Source organism: Limanda limanda, chromosome 6 (genome assembly GCF_963576545.1).
Source record: "Limanda limanda chromosome 6, fLimLim1.1, whole genome shotgun sequence".
In the NCBI taxonomy this organism is placed as follows: Eukaryota; Metazoa; Chordata; class Actinopteri; order Pleuronectiformes; family Pleuronectidae; genus Limanda; species Limanda limanda.
The window spans coordinates 18,493,094-18,516,554 of record NC_083641.1 but is presented as its reverse complement, the minus strand read 5'-3'; the positions used below and the strand labels follow the sequence as shown (position 1 = coordinate 18,516,554).

The 23,461-nt window shown below is 40.7% G+C and overlaps 3 protein-coding genes across 3 annotated transcripts; 1 reads left to right on the top strand and 2 right to left on the bottom strand.

Annotated features, from left to right (window-relative positions):
* Nucleotides 1–318: 318 nt before the first annotated feature.
* Nucleotides 319–7,945, bottom strand: six5 (SIX homeobox 5). The gene is made up of 3 exons (XM_061073703.1): nt 7,260–7,945; nt 4,379–5,856; nt 319–3,919 (listed from the first exon to the last, which is right to left on the bottom strand). Exons 1-3 carry the CDS (start codon nt 7,943–7,945, stop codon nt 3,234–3,236), a joined length of 2,850 nt encoding a protein of 949 aa, XP_060929686.1. The 3' UTR covers nt 319–3,233.
* Nucleotides 7,946–10,603: 2,658 nt separating this feature from the next.
* tbcb (tubulin folding cofactor B) lies at nt 10,604–16,876 on the top strand. The gene is made up of 7 exons (XM_061072795.1): nt 10,604–10,768; nt 12,127–12,282; nt 13,131–13,274; nt 14,181–14,277; nt 14,665–14,856; nt 15,680–15,752; nt 15,850–16,876. Exons 2-7 carry the CDS (start codon nt 12,163–12,165, stop codon nt 15,962–15,964), a joined length of 741 nt encoding a protein of 246 aa, XP_060928778.1. The 5' UTR covers nt 10,604–10,768; nt 12,127–12,162; the 3' UTR covers nt 15,965–16,876.
* A 1,132-nt stretch (nt 16,877–18,008) lies between these two features.
* LOC133003707 (zinc finger protein 572-like) lies at nt 18,009–20,568 on the bottom strand. The gene is made up of 2 exons (XM_061073496.1): nt 20,220–20,568; nt 18,009–19,215 (listed from the first exon to the last, which is right to left on the bottom strand). The coding sequence occupies exons 1-2, from the start codon at nt 20,533–20,535 to the stop codon at nt 18,245–18,247; spliced, it is 1,287 nt and encodes a 428-aa protein (XP_060929479.1). The 5' UTR covers nt 20,536–20,568; the 3' UTR covers nt 18,009–18,244.
* Between the last annotated feature and the right edge of the window lie 2,893 nt (nt 20,569–23,461).

The window sequence follows — 23,461 nt, the reverse complement described above, 5'->3', positions numbered from 1 at the left end:
GAGGAGAGAGAGAAGTGTGCAGCCCATCTGAAGCTTCTGTGGAGCTTTGTCTTGCATATGTATGTTATCACTCATCATTTGCCCAGTAGAATTTAATCATAGGTAATCCGACACCATCAGGGTTATGAAAACACCCCGTTCATCCCTCCGTCTCTGTACAAACACACATGTACACACACACACATTCTGTCCCTTTGCTATTAAACCAGCCTCAACCCACAGAGCCAGGGAGAGTGTAATGGTTACTCCGTGGTATCAGAAAACATATTTGAATACAATTTTCTTACCAAATTAGAAGCAAAATATCCACTCATAAACATCTTTTAAATGTTGTTTATTACAATATCATATAATATAAAAAATAGAATGCATTTGAATACAAAAAAAATATGAGAAAACAAAAACCCTTGTACGACAGACACACATGATCCCTTTCATAGCTTTAAAAAAAAAAAGTCGATCAACATACAATTTCTTTGGTTACATCTGGAGTCATAATCGTGATGAGACAGGAAGGAGAGTACAAAACGAATGCCACGCTACAAACCCGCAGAGCCACAGATGTGCATGTGCCCTCACTGGCTTTTACTGACATACTTTGGCAAGAAATGGCTCAAATAACCAAATGCAAGCTACAATCATATATGAAGAGCACATTTCCCTTTACCCTTAACTGATATAAATGTTCAATAAAATTCACACTACAATTGATTTGTCTGCGCCATTTAACTATCTAACAAACAACTTTCAAATTTATTACTAGAGGGGGGGTAACCCATTTGATAATGACCTCAAAATTGATTAATACCTGTAGTCTGAGATTGTGAAACCTCAGTTTGAGCAACAATGTGACGTTCCAAGTGAAAATGAATATCATTTCCTATCATCTTTCTTTCCCCAATGATTCATTTTCTTTCAGTAAAAACTAAAAAAACTGATTGATACATGCTTTAAATAGATTAAATGTACAAAAGAGACAAACAACAAACATACCAATAATAAAAAACACAAAACAACACATAAGCCATAACTATAACTAGATGCAACACTGAAGTATATTTTTGTGTACCTTAATTGGCCAAAGATTTGACTGCTACCTGTGTTATGACAGTTTACATCTCAGACAGGTTTACACTGAAGGAGCAATTCCATCCGTTTACACCAGATTTCATCATTATTCTGTTTTCTGATTGACCTTTTCATGGAATTAGAGTTAACAATTTTCCATTTAAGAAAAAAACAGGGCTTTTCCAAACAGACTATGAGTTGCACCACTGTCATAACATCACGGCAACACAGCGTAAACATTGTGTGAATGAAATGTGCAAAATATACAAAAATAAGAGACAGGTTTGACTATACAACCAAAACTATCACATTAGGTTTTCAATATAGATCAAAGTGTTACAGAAACGTGGACGTAAAAACATTTTTAAAAAACCTTGAAGTTTTAAAATAAGGCACTTGTCGATATTTACATATTTTGGATGCGTGTGACTATAAGTGTCACTTAGTGGGGTCACAGCAAACGTTTTAGTGTAACGATTCTAATAAAAGCTTTTCAAAGCTCCTTTTCATCTCCCAAGAGCACCGACCTTTCGACTCAGCCACTGTGTCACTTAGTGTCCTATAAAGTACTAAACATGCATTGCATAGAGTATAAACCCTTTCATTTCCTGTGGCATATTCTTTACTAATGCAGAGCAGCGTCCTCAGATGAAAACTGCATTTAGTCATTTAAAACAGTTTACTGGTAAAATGGAAGTAGGCTGATGTATAAAGGGGAATTCCTGCATTTTTGAAACCAGGCTCTATGTTTATAAATGTGGGTGTGCAAATGATTGACAGGTAAACTGAATCCATTGAGTACATGCAAATGATACTTACAAATTCAACAAATTTGGTGCAGTAGATTGTATCTGCCTGCAGCTGCCAACATGGCGGGAGTGGCTACAATGTAATCCAATGGGGCAACTGTGACAGTCCAGGAAATATCCACTAAAAGTCACTTTGTTCCCCAACAAAGGGCAAAAATTGTTTTTCTGAGCTTTTTCTAAGAATCTGGCAACATTACATATGATACACATTACAAGAGCGCTCACTATCAAGTCTCATGATACTTGACTTGTTTCATGAAGACATACTGGAAAAATTTGTTAGAGAGAAAGAGAAAGACAGGAGTTTGGATTTCACTGTGAAAAACGTTTATGGCTGAATCTTTTTCTGACGTAGGAATTGTTGATGAAGTACCGGTACGTGTTTGAGCGGGAATATACGGACGAAGAGCTCCTACAAATCGAAGAGCAAGTGCAAGAGGCAAAAAGAGAGAAGGTACGAGCTGCTGCAAGGTTTGCAAGTGAAACTTTGTGTTGAGCGAGACATGTGTCATGTTGCCAGAGTCTTAGCAAAAACCTAGAATAACAATTCGAAAATTTAATTGGGGGAAAAAAACACTTTTAGTTGACCTTTCTTGCCCAGGTTGAAAAATGACAAAATCCCCCTTTAAACCTAGAATCCAATAACATGTATGCATAAAACATTGTATCGTCCTTGAGGATATAATAGTTGAGGAAAACAAATCTCAGCTGATTCACATAAAGCTCGTCCAACCTCAACTCACGCCATCTTTTGAAGAACAAAACTTCAGGGAGTTCCTGGAGTGTTGGTAGAACAATGTGTTCAGGCTTCAAGCAACAAAAATAAAACCTAACTCCTGAATCTCTTGAGGCTTATACAGTCAGGAAAGTATTTCAAGACTTGTCCTCTAGCCAGAGAGTCTGGTTAACTGTGTAGTTATTGTGTGGTGGATCCTCAGTGAACAACTTCCACTGCCAGAGAAAAACCCCAGGCATCTGTATTTTGTACACAGCCCAGAAAACTGCAGAGAACAGCTTAGTGAATCTGCAGAGCCGTGATGCTTTGAATGATTTTAGAACCAGGACCTGTAACTGGGCCAGGCAGACGAATGTGCGTCTGAACCAGCAGATGATTATCATCACTATTTCCCATCCATGTGAAATAGAGCTGCAGAGGGTTTGTCTCAAAAGTGCCAGCAGAGACCTTGATGGCATCAGGCCCCACTCAGAGAGAATCATTGTACGTGTCTGAACCTCAGTTCACTGTAAAAGACAACACAATGTTGATTAAAATCTTTTAGAAAAATAAAAACAAACAGCGGGGTCTGTAACCTTCTGTATGTTGCATGGTTTTTGTTTTTTTAGCCTCATTGGGTTTCACAAGCCCAACTCATCGTCCACAGGGACAGACTGGAGCTGAGTAAGAATCTTTGAGTCCCCATCCATGTCCTCTGGATTCCCGAGAGGTGAGCCGACTTCCACGTCCTGCTCTGGAGAGGGGCTTCCCAGAAGCAGCGACTCTCCTCCAGGGAGGCCTAGCAGAGCCGGGTCTACCGGTAGGTCCCCCTTGCCGCGGACATCGAACAGAGTCAGATTGGCTGATGTGGAGAGGGGCAAGGGGCTCCACACTGGCTGGGATAAGTGGGTGTTGGCTGTGATTCCACTGTACATGGGACTGAGGGTGAGCATGCTCTCTGGGGTAAGAGCATTGGGCAGCATGGGGGTGACTGAATGGTCCAGAGTATGGAGGGAGGAGATGGCCGATGTCAGGCTGGTCGCAACCCCATTCTCTGGAGCGTAGTATGGTGGAGAGGAGTTGATGAAGTTCAGAGGAGATAGTGTGAGGCCACTGGGGGTTTGACCTGGGGTGGTGGGCGGCTGGGAGGACACAGGAGGGGTGGAGGGGGTGAGAGCCGGGCTCAATATACAATTAGTGGAGATGGTTGGAGCTTCTGCGACTGGTTTCATGGGCAAGCTGGTGAGTTGAATGCCTGCAGGGATGGTCAGAATCAGCTTGCCTTGCTGGACACTCAGGTAGGGGCCTCCACCGAGGAGCAGGTTACCTGCAGACGTGACAAATGTTAAGTTTACTTTCTCAACCAACAGCTGAACCAGTACAGAGCTTTTTACCACTTACACTTATAGGCTGCAAATTAATTTACTGATCAGTACAAATGTCAAACTAAGATTGAAATCTTTTTCCTTTCTACCAACAGAGACATAAATGCATTAACTATTCATTAATGTTGCAAACCATTTATAGCTCTTGTTGATGCCTATATAAAATCTCCCAGAGTTCACAACTTCAGGCTGCTTGTTTAATCTGACCATTAGTCCAAATCAAAAGATATTCAGGTTAATATCTTGTGTGACAAAGGAAAACAAACATTTTGGAATAGTTGTGCTTGAAAATTATTAAACCTAATCAATTATCACCACAGTTGCTGGTTAATATTGTCTATTTATGTTTTTTATGGTTTCAGCTATGTTGCATTTGCATGTATCCAATGGATTCAGTTTACCTGGAGCAGCAGAGGGCAGCTGGATGATCCCAGAGTTGAGGAGTTGCACACCTGAGGCCATGCTGGTCGGGGGACCCACGCTCTGAATGGGCCTCAGCTGGTTTATCCTGACCGGACCCTGCATCGCCGCCCCAGCTGCCGGGGCTGAGGTCAGGATCTGTAAGGGCACTCCAGCAGAGGGCATGGAGAGAGAGGAACTGGTAGGTACCACTTGGGGGAAAGAGAATGTGGGGGAGGTCTGGATTGAGGAGACGGGGACCAGCTGAGGCATGGAGAGCGGGACTAACTGTGTCGCTGTGGTGCATTTGGACTGGGGGACTTGAACCATTTGTGTTGGGGAGGAGATGGACATGACATGTGGGGCATGGATTTTGATGGGTGTGGAGTTTGTGGTCTGGTCGCCCAGTTGGTGTGCTATCTGCTGCTGCAGCTGACTGTTGTTGAGCTGTGAGAGAGAGAATATATTTCTAGTTGTTGAAGCATCCTGCTGATGCTGTGCCAGTCTGTTGCACGTGGTCAGCGTCAAGGGGCTTTGAAACTGAGGAGCTGTTGAGGTGAGGGACGATACTGGGACCAACTGAGGGCACTGGGACACCTGGGCTCCTGAAGAGTGCTGGACCAGCTGGGAGACAGGTATACCCTGGATGGAAGGCACAACCTGGGGCAGAGAGAAGACCTGAGGGATGGCGCTGCTGGAGGAAACCACAGAGATAGAGGGATTTAACTGGGTGCTGGAAAAAACAACCCCCTCCCTTTGGTGACTGGAGAAAGGCCCAGCAGTACTGGAGATGACCAGACCTGCAGACGACATAGAGGCTGGGAGGGGGAGGGACTCCTGGGGGTTCTGTGTTAAGACCAGCGAAGGGAAACTGCTTGGGGAGGACAGAGTTGGTGAAGAGGGAGATAAAGATGAAGAGGAGGAAGACACTGTCTGGCTGCTGCCCTCTGAGTCATGCACACCGATGTAATCTATTTCATTCTTTGTCTTGGTTTGAAGAGAAAGCGAGATGACGGATGGATGGTGTGAGACTGGAGTGGTGTTGGTGCTGAGAACGGCAGCTGGGAGACTGCTTGTTTTGGCCTCCATGGCAGATACCTGCTCTGCCAAAGAAACTGCGTGATGTTGCTGCTGCACATCCATACTGGATTTGGTTATGACTTGAGCCCCGTTCAGCATCAAAGGAGGGCTGGTTGTAACAGGACTCAGTGTGACTGTCTGGCAATCGCCCAAGCTCAGCCCGTTAATTATGACACCAGCGCCGGTGCTGGAGATCAGGGAATTCCCATTGAGCAGCAATGGCTGAGAGGTCGTGAGGAAGCCACTGGAGCCATTGAGGATGAGCTGGCCTCCCGCGCTGCAGGGGACTGCAGAGAGAGAGATGATGGACGCTCCGGAGACAGCAGCCTCCTCCGGTTTGTCGGGGGTGTCGTCCATGGCGCTCGCCTCGTCGTCGGTGCTGTGGTTTCCATCAGACTCACTGAAATAGAGGAAAAACAAATGGGTCAAGTTTGAGCTCTTAACATTTGAAGACAGAGCCATTTTATTATTTTTGTTATAAACGCTGATTTTCACCTGATTCTAGTTTCGGATACTTTAGCGTATAATATCTTGCAGAATCAACTGTATCTTCCTAAATGGTTGTTAAGCTGATATTTAAATGAAAAGTACAAATTATATTTTTCGGTGCTAACTACTGCAGCACCACGCCACCAACACGTTTTATCAGGCTCTTTAAGGACCTCAACAAACTAGTTCCCTACATCTACCTCATTTATCCCACGTCAAAATCCATGAATTACTCATAACCGGGGAAAACAGTGAAAATGTTGGAAAAGAAACTGTCTAACAATGTTAGATAATATGAGAGAAAGAAATGTCTGGATCCACACCAAAATTCAATGGCCCATATTGCATCATTCCACCAAGTTTCATGAAAATCCATTCTGTTGTTTTTGTGTAGTCTTACTCACAAACAAACATGTAAACACAATTTCCAAGCTACAAATTTAACATCACAATTAGACTCAATTTAACCGTCCAAGTTTTCTCCTGTGTGCTGAATAGATATATCATATATATATCATATCAGATATATCCTTCTCTTTACTATCCCTTTTACAAGATTGCACATATTCTGCAGTGGATCAGACTAAAACTGGTGCAGGCACACAAAGACAAAGCTGGACCAGATTTCTAGAAACTCTACCGGGGCCTGCGCTCGTTGTCTGTGTGTTAGAAAGTGTCTCATCCTCCTCTCGCTGCAGACAACCCCCTCCAGTCTGATAACACAGATCTGCCTTTCTCTCTCTTATCACCTCAGACCGCAGCTCCCCTCTGCTTGGAGAAATACTCTCAGTAAACCTCAAAGATATCAGCCTGTGTAAAGGGGAGGGGGGTTCTCTCACCCCCTCCACCTCCCCTAGAATATAAACTGGTGACTCTGTTGTTAACCTGGCTCAGCAGGCCCAGAGCAGAGGGTGCATGCTTTTCAGGAAACTTGAGCCATCTTGGGCGCCTGGATCTCACATTTCATAACAAAGCAACATGGCTCTTGGCTCTCAGACCTGTGTGGCTTCAGTGCTGTCAAACACTCCTCCTTCCTCCTGATCACTTTTATTTTCGAGTTTAATGTGTGCATGGAGCTGCAGTGGTGCCATGTGTGGGGCTGGGCCTGCAGGCTTTGTTTACCGGGACGGTTTGATCTGTGAGGTTTCTGACTGATTCCTTGTTATGATATAACACAAAGCAACACGTTGTTCTCAACCAAAAAAGAGGGAAAGTTAAAAAACATGTGTCACGCTATAGATCAGGACTTTGAAAACGGATTTAAAGTGAATCTGGATTCATGCAGCAGCGGATTTATGTTCCCAGTGCTCTTGCCTTTTGCTGTGGGTGCCGGACGGGGTCCTGTCCCTCTGCCTGCGGTTCTTGAACCAGTTGCTGACCTGTGTGAGGGACAGCCCGGTGACTTTGGCCAGGTTCTTCTTCTCGTCCGGGGTGGGGTAGCGGTTGTTCTTGTAGCAATCCTTCAAGGCGTTCCGGGACTTCTCCTTGAAGCAGTACACCGTCTCCTCTCCGTCCCAGATGGTTTTGGGTAAAGGGAACTTCTTCCTCAGCCGGTACTTGTCCACGGCTCCCAGGCCGCGGCCCCGGGACCTCTCCGCCTCCTTGTAGCGGGCTTTCAGGTACAGGTCCTGCAGGAAGCCGTGGTTGGACGAGTGGAAGTCGTGGCTCTCCAGGATGGCGTACAGCTCCTTGAACTCTTCCCGGTGGAAAGCCACCAGAGCCTGGGCCTTCAGCAGAGTCTCGTTGCCACGTAGCAGCTCGGACGAAGGAGGTATGGTGGAGAGAAACCTCCACAGGCGATCCACATTGCCCGCCTGCAGGAGGGCCTCGCACAGACATGAGACCTGGTCCGTGGAGAAACTCAGAGCCGACTTCTGGAAACTTTGGAGCAACTCTTCCGCCACTTGGATCGCGTCTTCCTCCGCTTTGGGCTCCGGGGCCGTCGGCTCCTCTGGGCTGTTTTCGGATTGTTCTGTGGGCTCCAAAGACAAGGAAGCCATTTTTACTTTAACTTTTTTTTTTTTCGCCCGTAGTTCCTCCTCCTCCTCCTCCTCCTCTCTCTCTCTATCCCAGTCTCCTGCAAACCACCAGTGTCTGTGACCAGTGGCGGACACGCCCCTTCACCTAACTCATATTTAAGTCAAAGAGTGCAACTTAGTTATAAATATAAATAATAAACATATATATTAGTATACATCTCATCTGAAACAGTTAATCTTTGTTTCAGTGCTATAAAGCTGTGTGATCTTCAACCTGTTTTAATTCGTTTCTTATTTATTAGCTTTTTAGGGCCTGAGCACTGAGAGGCACTGACAGACAGTGAGACCTTGTTGAAATTGTAAGTTGTATTGTATTATTATTATTCAGGCAAATTAATTAGCTTTTTGAGGGCTTTAACATGCTTTAACATAGCTCTATGTGTCAACATTTCCTAAGTCATTATTTATTTTTTCCAGGCAAAAGGCATGCAACGCTTCAAAATGCATGTGCTCGGCCCGATCAGTGCTGCTTTGCAGTCCTAGAAATGTTAGTTTTTTTTTTTTAAATTTATATTCTTTTTAATTTAAATTATAAATTTAAATTTAATTTACCTCCTGCGCAGCAGTGAACTGCGCATCTCCTGCGCAGGATTAATTTAATTTAATTTAATTTAATTTATTTTAACTTTTTCTTATTGTTTGCCTTCAGTCTATCATTTTGAACTTTTATAGCACAGTCTAGATGTGTTTTGAAAAGTGCCATGTAAATAAAGTTGGTTATTACTATAATTTACTGTAATATAAGTTACTTCTCACATCGGCTGTTGGATAAAACTTGTTCCATGGAAATATTCATGTTTATTTAATCAATTTTTGCCATACAAATAAAGTGTAATGACACTTCCTTGATGTCAGGTAAAGTTCTCAGGATAACTTTGGAAAATAAAGGACGGATCTTGATTGTTTTTCTCTCTTTTGAAATAATGAAAAACTGTAAGCTTACATTTGTGTGTTCAGGCCTTGACCTGAACCTCAAAGATTCATAAATGTGAGTCACACAGAAAAGAGCATGGTTGTTCAGATGTAATAAAATATATGAATAGAGCTGCACCTCCATCAACAACCAAAGGGATGTACAATTTTAACATTGTGCTGTGGGCGGTTCTGAGGCCCTGCTCTGCTCTCCTCTGTTCTTTTGAGGCTCACTGCATTGTTTGATCTTCTCTCTTTTTCTGCCCACACATGCTGTTATGATCTGTTCTCTGTGGTCATTGAAGACTTAAGTTTTACCACATGTCCACATCAAGAAAAGGCTTGTTTTTCTGGGGACCTTTTTTATCAACAGCAAGACTTTTTTTTTTTTTATTGAATATCCATTATGCATCATGTATATATTAATGTCCAGTGATACAAGTTTTGTATTGATGGTTGATACTAGTTTTGATGGGATCCCCCAAAAAATGAAACTACCATGTGAGATTATATCCTGGGCACATGGTTCTCTTGAGTGCATGTCATAATAACCTCTTTGACATCGTGGCTTGTATTCACATATCACATTTGTTATTCACCATTAAAAAAATGCTCGGTCTTCAAACCATAAACTGTGTTTATGATATAGTCACCACAGAATAGTTAAAAGTATTCCTCATGTTTGTCAAAGTATTTTGTTAAATATTTATAGAGAAGAAAGGTTCTACTAACGCATTCTCAACACAAATTATGACATATTTCACTCTGTAACATAATAGTATTAGTGTTTAAGGATACAAATACATATAATGACTGAGAAAAATACTACACTGGTTCTTTCTCATGTTACTCTACTTATATTACTTGCACTATTTCTTACAGAAAATATCAATTTGCAAAGAAGTGTCCTCTGCACTTCATCATATCTCCTAACAGTTTTTAGCTTGCTATTGCAATCATCCCGTGTCACTGCACTTTACTCATTATCATTTCTGTACAAACCACTTGTACAGCGAAAGTGTATATAATGTACAAACTCTGCATTGTTTTGTATATATTTTTTTTATTTTTTTCTCTTGTCTATCTCATTCTGTGATAGATAGATAGATAGATAGATAGATAGATAGATAGATAGATAGATAGATAGATAGATAGATAGATAGATAGATAGATAGATAGATAGATAGATAGATAGATAGATAGATAGATAGATAGATAGATAGATAGATAGATAGATAACAACTGAATTTGTGAGGATCAACAAAGTTTATATCTTATCATTTATTATCGTATGATTTGTTGCTGGCCTGGTAGGAAATGGTATCAGGTCAAAGGAAAGTTTTGCTTTATCTCCTTAGTCCTGGAGATCAAACCTGCAATAATACAAAGCACAGACCTGTATTTATGTATCTATTTTCATATTCAATCAATAATCCACACATATGACTGTATCTCTGCTCTCTCCTGATTGTTCCTGAGAGGATTCTGCTCAGTCATGTTTACTTCAGGCTGGAGAACACACTGCACCTCATTGTGATCAGTGATTGGTTATCCATCGTGTCAATCTACAAGTAGTGGGCGGTCCCCGTTACCCCCTTTTCTTGCGTCTCGTAACTCTATTGGTCAAGCCTTTTCACTCCTCGATGTGATTGGTGCTTTGCAGCCTGGTGGCGGGTAGAACGTTCCAGAAATGGGCGTATCGGGAAGCTGCTGCGACAGTTCTCAAACCAGCACCTATGACCAGCACACCCCGTGGCTAGCTGTGCTAACATCACTATAACAACGGCGTGAAAGCGATGGACTCTTCGGGTTGAACTGATACACACACAAGACGAAGCTCCTCAGATACCAACGAACAAGACACACGCCTTTGTAAGTAACTACGGCAACTACGCCGTGACGCATCAGTGTATCCAACGTGTATAACATGTGTTGCTAGCCAACCAAACAGCTAACACAGCGTGTGGCTAACCCAAGCTAACCAACCAAAATAAGAGAATTGGGGCCTGAGCACCGACAGTTCTAAGGACCTATTGTTTTTCTTTTTATTATTCAGGCAAATCGCATTTTTGACGTCTCGAACATACGAACAAAAACAACCAAACTTTGCGTGGCGTCAGGCCCGGTGACAATGTACGTATTCTGGAGTAATTCATAATGGGCGTGGCAAAATGGCCCCATATAATAAGCAGCAATTCTGTCCGGTTACCTGATCTTCACGAAATTCGGTACACAGGCGTATTACGCGTCAGGAACATTAAGAGTTCGTATAGGATGAACATGTCTCTGTATATTCTTTGTATACATAAGTCTATATACACATATTTGTACATGTTATAATTATTATTATTATATTACTATTATTATTATATATACTGTTGCTGCCATTATTACTATATACTGCTATTATATTGGTATAATTACTCTCATATATAAATATATTATGTTATATTATATACTATATCTACTGTACTATTTTTATATACTGTCTAACAATAACATTACCATCATATCATCAGTACTATTACCATCATCTTGCCACTGCACCTTATCTACCTATTTTATCTTGTGCTTCTGTTTTTTATTCTTTCTACCTCAATATTTTTTATTCTATTGTATTGTATTTTATTGTATTCAAATATACCGGCTGCTATGACAAATTAATTTCCCTTCGGGGATGAATAAAGTACTCTATCTATGTCATGCCCTCAGTTCTGCAAGGGACAGCTGCTCCTTTTAATGTAGTTGTACAGCTGATTACCCACGCACTCACTACTCGTGTTAAGATGAAACGATAACACTTGTTTGTGACTTACTATTTCTTCTTCTTGTTGTTTAATGGCGGGTTAATGCCACTGATATTGTGACATTAAAGCAAACTGACATCAATTAATTATATTCTTTGAAGTGTCCTTTTAAGGATTCAATTTGACATTACAAAGCCTGGGTGGACTCACTATCCAATCCCACTCAGGCTTATGTCTCAGTGTGTTGCAAAGGTGAAATATTTATACAAAAGAGATTAACAGATATATTAGTCTGTCTGTCTGAGTGATTGAGCATCACCTACTGCCAAAAGGAGGTAAGCCTCTTTTATAGTAAATTGCTGCTCGCAGAGCTAGGTATAATTATTCCTTTGTGTGAAGCATTTTGTTACCTTGTTTAGATAAGTACTATACCAATAAGGTTATTATTATTAATATGTCACTTTATTTGTCCTCTCTTTTTAGTTTGTGACCAACTGCTTCATCCAAACGGCCTCAAAAATGGAAGACCAAGTGACAATAATCACCAACCCCCTTGTGAATGTGCGCATTACGAGCACTGTCTACGCTGTGGAGGTTCAGCGCAGGTTCAACAGGGGGCTGTGCATCGCTGACCTTAAGGTGAGCCTAAGATCCAACCTGCTAACTACATCGATCCTTATCAACTCCACCAAGGAAATTATTATTTTTCACCACTTTGTCTGTTGGTTAGACTGTGCAAAAACTATTGTTGTGCTAAAGATGCTGTACAGCTTAGAGATGAACCCATTAAAAGTTGGTGTATATTCGGATCGGGGGCAGATCCAGACTCAACATTTGAATGAGAGAATTAGAATGGAAATCAGGCCCAACAGTCCTGTTAGAAAACCAAATTTAAATTCCCTACATCTGGATTTTTATTTGGATCTGCACCAAATATCAGTCTCCTAAACATTCCTGATTTGTTCACATCAAGATCCATAAATTATTATCGGAGAAATTAAGGAAAATGTTTGGAAGGGGAAAAAAAAGAAGTCAAAATTCATAATATTAAAGGAAATGAAAATTATTACTGGATCTGCCCCTGATCTTAATACACAATCAACAGATGATGGGTTCATCCCTGGCTCATACCACATCCCTCCATTACGTTTTGTGGGAATCTGTATAGTTGTTTTTGTGAAATCTTGCCTACAAACAAAACAGCTAACAAACAAATAGTCAGGGGTGAAAACATAACCTCTTTGGTGGAAGAAATAATTCATGGATCTTGTTGAAACAGACTAGTCATGTTAAGAGGACTGATATGTATGAGTATGTGTGCAGATCTAAATTAAAAAGTGATTTCTTAAGGCGACTGCTTTAGTGGAGGTATGTGTTTGACTGAGTGCCATTAAAGTTCATTTCTGTCTTCATGTTATCACAAATCTAATCAGCATTTTAAAAATCCAATTGAATTACATGTACTATTTTGTTTTTACTTTAACCAGGGAAGGTTGGAGATGGCTGTGGGCACACCTGCCGGCTCCATGGATCTGGAGTTATACAGTGTCTCAGACAAGTTGTTGCTGAAAATGGACAACAATGAAGCTTTGCTGGGCTCCTATCCTGTGGATGATGACTGCAGAATACATGTATGTAGCTGACTATTGCCATATTGTAGTGTCATATGCACAGCCAGGTTTCATGGGTCCAAATTTGATTCTCTTTATCTGTAGGCAAGACAGAAATAGCCTCACAAAATGACAGAATACATTTTTGGTGCAACAGATTGTGTGAAATTTATATTGGTTTGGTTTTCACAAAAATATTATGCATTGACATAATAAGTAGATGTTTTTTCAGGGGATGAGGGGGATGCTATCCCCATAAAATCTGACTGACCAAAAAAAGCATCCCTCTAACTTGCCGATTCTGCCATTCCCTGTCAGTCATCCTCCCATCCATATTGAAAAGAGAGCCACATGTGTAGCTGGAGAACATGTGTGAGCAGGTGAACCTACTATAGGTAGCACCGCTAGCTAAATAATGCCCCCCCCCGCAGTGTGCTTATAAAAGCTGAAACAGAATAGATCAGAAGGATGGTGCTCTTTGCCTTGCTATCCCTCTCTTTCCCATTCAAACACACTGACCCTCTGTCTCAGTCAGACTGATCATCTGCAGCACGGATAGAAATCCATTTGCGTCGATGTTCAGTGGCCATCCGTAAAGACATATTGTCTTAGGCAGGCAGGAAGAATTCAGTATAAAAAGGGTAGATACTGCTTTGACCGTTTGCGTTTACGCAACAACTATAGTGTTCTCTACTGCAGAGGTGTCGGCCCCCATCATTGAGTTATCAGCTACTAAGGCTAATTATCTGGAGAGACTCTCCCAAACCGAGTTCTGGGGGTGACGTTCCCTGTGGTAAAAACGAACAAATCCCCTACTGAACACAATTAATATTAAACCTGCACCATTTAACCTAATTAGCCCGGCTGACTTATTGTCGTTCTTGTTTCAATTAAAAGTGATTTTTGACAAACTAATTTTCTGCTCAGGTTATTGATAATAGTGGACAACAGGTGGGCGAGTTTACCGATGTTTCCGAAGTGGAGAAGTTTGAACTCTCAGAACGAGACTACGAAAAAAGAACAGGTACAAACCGCTACACCAACTCTTCTCTTCAATTTCTATTTTTCATAAGATAAATCTATTTTCAGTGCTTATTGATATACGTTTTACAATAATTCCCTAGTTTAATGCCCAAATGGGGCTTTTGGTATAGCAAAGGATGATATAGCTACACATCAAAGTATTTAAGTTTTTTTAATGATTACATCAATCCCATTTAAAATTCACCATGGGATCCTGACAATAAAACATCTAATACCTCCATTACGCAACAACTGTAGAAAGCTCTATTTATTTTGCGAACATTTTGACAAAATGTAAAACTAGCTATTCAAACTTTTTTAATAGAAAAAAATATTTGGCACTCACAGACGGTTGTAAAGTATGTGTTCATGAGTTTCTTTCCCTCAGACTCAGCAAGGTCGTTCATGAAGAGAAACCGTGTGGGCCGCTTCAATGAGGAAGAAACAGCCAAGAAGCAAGCAGAGGTGGCTGCTCGGGAGAACGAACAGAAGGCTGCTGCTGAGGCCATTTCTGTTGGCAACCGATGCCAAGTGCTGGTCCCCGGGCAGCCCACAAAGGTTGCCACGGTCATGTATGTTGGTAAGTGTGAACAAAGATTAGCTGGTTTACTTTGTGTAGGAGACTCGGATGCTACTTTCTGCAGACTTTGATTTAATTTATGGTGATGAAGGCCCATTACACCATTTATTAAATGCGGATGAATTATTAAACATTTCTATAATAGTTTAATGATACCAAAAGTAACTGCTGGATTGGCTGTTAAAGTGCTTCCTATGCTGGCATGTTCTGTTTTATTTTGTCAGTGTGACTGAAAGTTGTTAAATCCACATAGATAAGGAATGTTCACCACTAACTGTTCAACCCTTTCGACAGACATACAGATTAAAATTATGGCTTAATCCGTAAAAAAAAAAATCCTCGGACCTCAGCACAATCTTACCAGGTATTCTCCCCTGTGGGTCTCAAAGAGACTGACTGACCCCACAGCATGTGGACCTGTAGCTATTTCTGGGTAAATTCCAGGAGAAAAGCTGTCCGCTGATGAGTGATTAGGCCTGAACTGTTAATTAGGGTTGATTATTGTAATGCCCAATGAACATGTATGCAGTTTACTCTAATGCGCCGCAGAGTGAACAAAACAATGTCTCGCTGTCCAAAAACGTTCCAGGTTTTTTTGTGTGCTTCAGGCAGTTAACTTTGTTCGGTAAAAGACACCATGATTAAATATGGCAAATTAATCTGTGATCCTGTGTTAAACACACAGAGCAGAGGTGAAAATGGCATCTCACTTATAACTTTTGATAACCTGCCGTTGTCAGGTAAAAGACAGAGAATTGACTAAGCAAATGACAAGTAAAAAGAGTAGAAATACCTGCTGTAAATAATGTTGCTTTAATTGCAGGTACAACCGATTTCAAGCCAGGCTACTGGGTGGGTGTAAAGTATGATGAGCCCCTGGGAAAACACAATGGAACGTAAGTGCACTATAATTTATGCAATACACATTTCACTTGGCCTTGATTTGACCCTGATTATGACCTTGTCCCCTTTTTGAAAATTATGTCTCCACAGTGTTCAAGAGAAGCAATATTTTGACTGTGAGATGAAATATGGTGCATTTGTGAAGCCTTTGAATGTGACGGTGGGAGACTTTCCAGAGGAGGATTATGGTATAGATGAGATGTAGGACAATGTGGTGGCTTTTTTTCTGTCACACTTAACGTATGCATTCATCAATCTGCAGAGGAATGGGAGCTGTTTTTATTTTAACAAATTGAATAATGTTTTGTTTGCTAGTTGGTTTTTCTCAAACTACGCTGGAAGGTTTGATTCAAATGGATTTATGCCTCATTAACTCCACTGCAACACAACACAAGTGACAATTGGGTAGTTGTGTCTCTGGGTATTGGATGATAGTAATACAGGTTAATCACAACATATCGAAGGCTCATATGTAGCTTTTCACTTAACACGAATTGTCTTGCTTTGATTGCACTACCATGTATTCCCAAGATTGATGTCATCTGACAACTATTTCCCCATGGTTCAGTTTATATTTCTCTTTACGAAGATGATTGTATGTAACTGTTCACAGTCAACTGTAATCTTCACAGTTTTTGAATACTAAATTGCTGAGAGTGGTGACTGTACTGAATGAAAAATGTACTGGAAAATATTTTGACACTAAAATAAGAGCAGCATTGTTGCTGGTATCCCTGACAACTGTTATGTTCAGTTGAGTTAAACTGGAAAAAATGTTAGAAGTTGTTTATTAAAAACATTCTCCTCATTTTTCTTATGTTGAAAATGTTTGTTGATCAAATCTCTTCCTATATGCAGTTGATGCCAGGAATAAAAGTGTCAAAGTAGGCAATGGTATATATTTCCTTTCTAAATGGCTTTGAATTCCTTAAAAGTCCTGTTTTGTTTGTATGTGGTTTGTAAAACAGTCCCATTATTTTGGCTTCCAAGTGGATATGGGATTAAAATATCTTTTTTTCACTGACTGAATTCCTATTCTCAAATATTAAATCGTCTGCACTTTAATGTATCCTGCTTACATTGAACCACTGAAATAAAAAACAACGTTTCAACATTATTATTTGAAGTTTTTATCCAAATGCAATCCATCAGATAAAATGCATTTATTTAATTTCCTCCTGTATAGAAATGTATCCAATTGTTGCTCAAAATCTAATCATTGGATGCTAATCGGGTCTTGAGAATGTTTCTTGGTGAACTCAAACTGATAGTTGGATTCTATCAATACATCAATTCCTGCTCAGCTGTTAACAATAGAAGTATCGTATTATTCATTTTTTTAGGTGGATGGCTTGACTAACTAAGTGGTGCAGTGGGGATGTACAAATAACTTTAAGAGTTGTACCATTATTTTATGTATCTCCTTAATGACCATGCGTACCAAGAATTGTATATTTCAAAAACTATAAAACTTTGAATTAATATATTTCTGGCTCCCATCTAGCACCTAACATTATGTTGTGTTCACTCTGAAGTCATCATGTTACTGCCTCTCCACTGTAATCACAAGACATTTATGATTTTTTTTGTGTTATTGATTCAAAACGGATCACCTGTTTTAATATTCCATCCCTTAAATAGGCCTGTAACGGAAACATTGCTTCTTTAAATCAGAGGGGGCTCGTCCGTTATGTTAGCATATACTTCAGTTTGTTGTGTCCTTTGTGTCATGCGTTTTGCCCATGCCACTCACGCTTCACTTCCTGCGTCGATCACATGATGTCTATCCTTGCCTGCTAATTGCTCATTAGATTAGATGTGTTTGTTCTGAATCAGTGCCCTATGATCTGTTGTTTTATATAGATCTGTGATCTGAGTCCAGTATCACACAGATTGACCAACAGAACCAAACCATCACAGTACAAACATAAGCATATACAAATAATGATCTTACATTTTATAGATTGGGGACATCACAGCTGTCTCTGAATTTAACAATCCTGCTGTTTGACATTTACCGTCATTCACGTCAACGAGGGCTCCTCCGTCATCGCTGCTTCACTGTCCGTGTGTGTAATGCTGCGGTCCAGACGACTCATGTCAGATCTTCTTACCTAATATTGCCCGGTTCCAACTTCACGTCAAACGTAACAAACATGTCTGACTGTGAGAAGCTGATTAATTTGTCTCGTGATGAAACAATTCAACTGTAGCCAGTGCAGCCTCCGTTCGTAGAGAAACAAAGAAGAGGGCGAGGAAACTTTTATTCTTGGAAACACATTCAATACATAAAGGAGAACACACACTGTCATTGAATCTCACAAGCCAAGAAGCCATTGTCTTAAAACAAACATTTAATGATATGAACTAGTTTACAACACACATTCAAACTATGAAAGGAACACACTTTAACCAGTTCTCTCCTTTATGAATCCTCACGTCTCGTACAATAGGACTGAATTTTACATCTTTTACCACACTCAGGTCAACTCAACTTTTTCTCTCCTGTATGAATTCTCATATGTGTATATAGATTGCCCCTTTGGTTAAATCTTTTACTACACTCAGGGCAACTAAACGGTTTCTCTCCTGTATGAATCCTCATATGTTTATTTAGACCGCCCTTTTCGTTAAATCTTTTATCACACTCAGGGCAACTAAACGGTTTCTCTCCTGTATGAATCCTCATGTGTACATTTAGATGGTCCCTTGTGTTAAATCTTTTAGAACACTCGGCGCAACTAAACCGTTTCTCCCCTGTATGAATCCTCATATGTATATTTAGATGGCTCCTATGTTTATATCTTTTACCACACTCAGAGCAACTGAACAGTTTCTCTCCTGTATGACTCCTCATATGTTTATTTAGATGGCACGAATGGCTAAATCTTTTACCACACTCAGCGCAACTGAACGGTTCATCTCCTGTATGACTCCTCATATGTGTATTTAGATGGCCCCTATGGTTATATCTTTTACCACACTCAGAGCAACTAAACTGTTTTTTTTCTGTCTTACATCCCATATCACTTAGAGGCTGTTTGTTATTTCTTGTATTTAAACCAGTCTGAGGTTCCCTGGTCTCCATCCAATCATCCTCACTGTCGTCAGTCTCAGAAGAGTCTTCAGTCTTGTCTTCAGGACCTGGTTGTAAACGTCCATCAGGACCTGAGTTCCTGGCTGGTTCCTGCATCTCACTCGGATGAAGCTTTGACAATTTAAGTTCCTCTTCATCTTCTTCACTCTTCACCGCGACAGGAGTCAATGTGAACTTGATATCAGCCTCCTCCAGTCCTTGAAGCTGCTGTCCATCCTGATTGGTCCACGGTTCCTCCTGTTTCTCTTTTATGTGGGGGGGCTCTGGGTCCTCCGGGTCCACAAGGGGGCTCCACTGCTGCTGCTCAGGGGGAACCTCTTCTTTAATCACCATCAGTTGCTGGACATCTGCAGGACACACTGAAACACAAACACACACTTATCATTTCAGAGTTTCCTGAAGTGTTTGGAAAAAGTGTCGTTTAATGTTGACTGTTGTGATTTTTGAATGATCACATTCAGGAAGTAGAGATGTTGAGGTCGTTTACAGTTGGTGTTAAGACGCAGCTCATAAAGGATGCAGCATAAAACAAAGGGTTTCTGGTAAAAAAGTTTTTCATTTTGAGGCCAAATAAACCAATTAGGTCACTAACAGAGGGGAAGTTAGTTTGTTGGTTAAGCTGCTTTCAGAAAAGACCTGTGGGTAAAACTCAGAGGAATGTGTCCAGACTTCCTGTTTCAGACATGAGCAACACAGCAGCAGGTTTTTTCTGCACAGACTTGTTCACAACAGCATCAAATCCTCCTCATTATTCAGGTGGAGCAGCCGGGTGCAGCAGACAGAGACAGGAAGTGGCGTATTAACTCTGCTGCATGTAAGCGGTTTCTCTAGGGCAGGGGTTCGCATCAAATCTTTCTCATTATTCAGGTGAGAGGTGGAGCCATAGATATATATATAAAGACTAGATGTCTCATCTGCGTTGCCGGCCAACGGATAACCATAACTTGCTCAATTTTCAACCGATTTTGAAACGGTCTGGTTTGTTATAAACGTCATAGATGTAGTAATGACACTGCATAAATTATTTTTTTTTTTTTTAAATAATTATTCACAAGTATGCAGTGTCAAATCTACATCTCTGACGTTTATAACAAAACAGACCGTTTCCAAATCGGTTGAAAATTGAGCAAGTTATGGTTATTTACCACTGCCAACACATTGTTATGGGTGAGCGAGCAACCTCTGGCAAGATGGCCGCCATGTGGTGACGTCCGGCTCCGTCGAACGAGACATCTAGTCTTTATATATATCTATGGGTGGAGCAGCCGGATGCAGCAGACAGAGACAGGAAGTGGCGTACTAACTCTGCTGCTCGAGCTGATGCTAGCTAACGTTAGCATGTGAGCGGTTCCTAGGGACTGACCTGCTCTGTGCAGCCGGACTTCGGGCTGCATCGCGGCATCGAGCAGCCTCCTCTGGCGGCAGATCTTCCGCCCGGACCTTTCGGACCGCTCCACTCGCTCCTCGTACTCCGCCAAGGTTTCCTCAAGCACCGCGAAGATCTCCTCCTCCGCCGCCATTAGCCGCTCGGTGAGCATCGCTCTCAGCTCCGGGACTTGATCCTTTCCTCCTCCTTTCTCCACCTGCAGCAGGAAGTCTTCAGCGGCAGCGCTGATCCGCTCATGTACCGACTCCCGCAGCAGCTGCATGGCGGCCATGTTCCTCTTCTCTGCGCACATCGAGGCTCTCAGCGAACAAAGTTTAGCGCCAGTGTTGCCAACTCCTCAGTAAGGAGAGTAGCTATTGGCTGTCGCTAAATGACGTCTCCGCCTAATTTGCATAATTGCAATGGCCGCTGTAGGACGTACAAAAAGTGAGAAAAAAACACACTAAATATATTTAGAAACTAAAAATGAGCTTTCTTCTACGGAAGCGTATTGCATTCACTTGAAAAAAATAAATAATTTTTGAGAATTATCTTGGAAATTCGAGATAAGTTCTCAATAAAATAAAAACTCTACTTTTTTTTTCAAGTGAATGCAATACGCTTCAGTATTATTCTGTTGATTGTTGTTTTTTTTTACATTTTTTATCTTGCCATTGAAATAGGCCATCAATTATTCCTTACAATTTCAATACTACTATACATTGCTCGGGCCCTAAAAATTACAGACATCAAACACAGTTTCAAAGAAGCAAGCTTTAACCAAGCAACCAGATGGACTTCAATCAGTAGTTGTATATTTGGTTGACAGCCAGAACCTATTGTTTATATTCAATGATATGCTGATACCTCATATTCACAAATGTCGTTCGGTTTAACTTAAAAAAAAAAAAAAAGTCTCTGATCATCTTTAAGGTGTTGGTTTACAATGTGCCAAATGCTAATGCTTAATAAAAATCATTTGTCACTACAGTAGCTGATGGGTTGATTGTGTTTGTGTGTGTTTGTATTTTAACATGAACCATTAACACTCATCCTTTACTTTTAACAATTAATTATGCATCTGTTGCACATCTGTCAATCCTGGTAGAGGGGTCCTTCGGCTTGTCCCTCAGTCAGTGTTCCAACACTGCAAATATGATACCGAGCAAGTTATGAATGCTATGATGACAATTGAGCTGACTTTCCCTGTTATTTTCTCGAAGTTTCTGCAGTAAAATCTCTCAACCTTGACATGCAGACAGTGGAGTTCGCCATGAACAAGGGTTAGGGTGAAAGATCTCTTAAGGATGTTTGAATAATATTTAATAGCTGCAAGCTATGAATGTCATTATAAAGCTGCACATCACACAAGGAACTGGTGACATCATCACATTCCACCGTCACACATTTTCAGCTTGATTCAGCCAAGTACTTAAGCAACTCAGCATTCACACCGCACTTTCAGCGGGAAATGCATTTTGTAGTTAAGTAAACAACTCTATAATGGTGTAATTTTAGATGGTAAATGGACTGTATTTATATAAGCTGATTTAATTCACACTTGTACTTTATTCTTACTTCTTCATTGAGGAGAAGGCTCCTTTGATGACATAGAAGACCCATCTTCATGTATGTCATCAGAGGAGCATTCTCCATTGAGGAGAGCTGGATTCCAAGACACAACCACAACTTCAGCTTCAACCTGTGGAACACAGTCCAGGTCCTCAGCATCAGAGATTTCAGACTCAAAATCAAAAATTGGCTCCTCGTTTTCCTCATCCTGTTCCATACAGCATCTTTATGAACATGTCATCCGTAAGTCTGAAATGATTGCGACAAGCTATAATAACACACACAAAGAAAATCAAAAGCATATTTTCAAATGCATATCAATCCATCTATTACTGTTATATTTAGAATTAAGATTACTCCAGAATACGTACATTTTCACCACTTTCTGATTTTCTGCAAACTTTGGTAACGATTGGAGCAGGTTGAAGCCCTCAAAAAGTCCCTTCTTTTGCCTGAAAAAATTAAATATAAAATGAAATAATAATATTGTTTATTATTATAATAATAATAACGGGCTCGAGCACATGCTTTGGTGAGAATTTGAACATGGCTGGGCCCTGAAAAAGCCCCAAAAGGGAAATACAAATCACATATCACAACATCATATATCACAGCCTTCTCAGCAGCTGCCCCAACTCTGAGACAGGTTTGAAGTCCAGCTTCCTTTCTTTCCTTTGATGCTGAGCTGTCAACAAACAACTCCACTCCTGCATTATTCGCATCAAAGGATTCATGGTCCATGTATGTCCGAGATATAGAACCTCATGTTTTGATAGAGTGTAATCAAACTCTGAAGCCGCGCCCTGGTCACACTGTGTGACGAAAATTCTATCTTTGAGCTCGTTTTTTATCTCCATCTTGTTTAGATGACTCATTTCAATTTGAAGTTGATCTGATGAAAGCCCTGGGACCAGTTTGTCAAAGTAAAAATGTGAAAAATGGCCACTAAATGCAAAATGGTGGGCTTCCTGTTGCGTTTTTCAAAATGCTCCCTAGACAGTTTTGTTTGTCTGATTATGATACACATGTGTATCGATTTTTGGGAAGATCGGTCAATGTGAACTAAGGGGCTGCGTTCCAGGAGACGCTGTTGAGCCATTTTTGCCACGCCCGTTTAAAATTACTCCAGAATATGTACATTTTAATTTGATCTGAGCATGTTAAACCCCTCAAAAAGCCTTTTTTTTCATAATAATCCTGACCATTTCAATAGGGCCTCCCAGTGTTCAGTGCTCAGGCCCTAATAAATAATGGAAAATTGAATGCAAATAACAACAAAGGAGAACAAATGAATAAGAAGAGGATGCAAGAGTTTGACTTCAAATTCATATTAACACTTTAAAGTTGTTGCAAACATTAATTGTTTCGATGGCCTTTTTGGTTTTCGGAGAGGGAAATTCAATTTCTTTCATGAATGCAAAGATCTTTTTTTGGGTTTAAAAAGCAATCCTTTGGTTGTCGCTGTAGTCATGGTAACCAAATACCATAGATACATTTCTACAGTAAACACAAAGTCAGAGAAAATGTTGTCTGTTGTGAAATTATGAACATCTTTCCACTGTTTGTGAGTAAACTTGCACGACCGAATCAGGCGTGAGCAGGTTTCCGGATACAGTTCACAGAAACAACAGTTTACATAAATGTCACTTCTGATTTTCACTGGATAA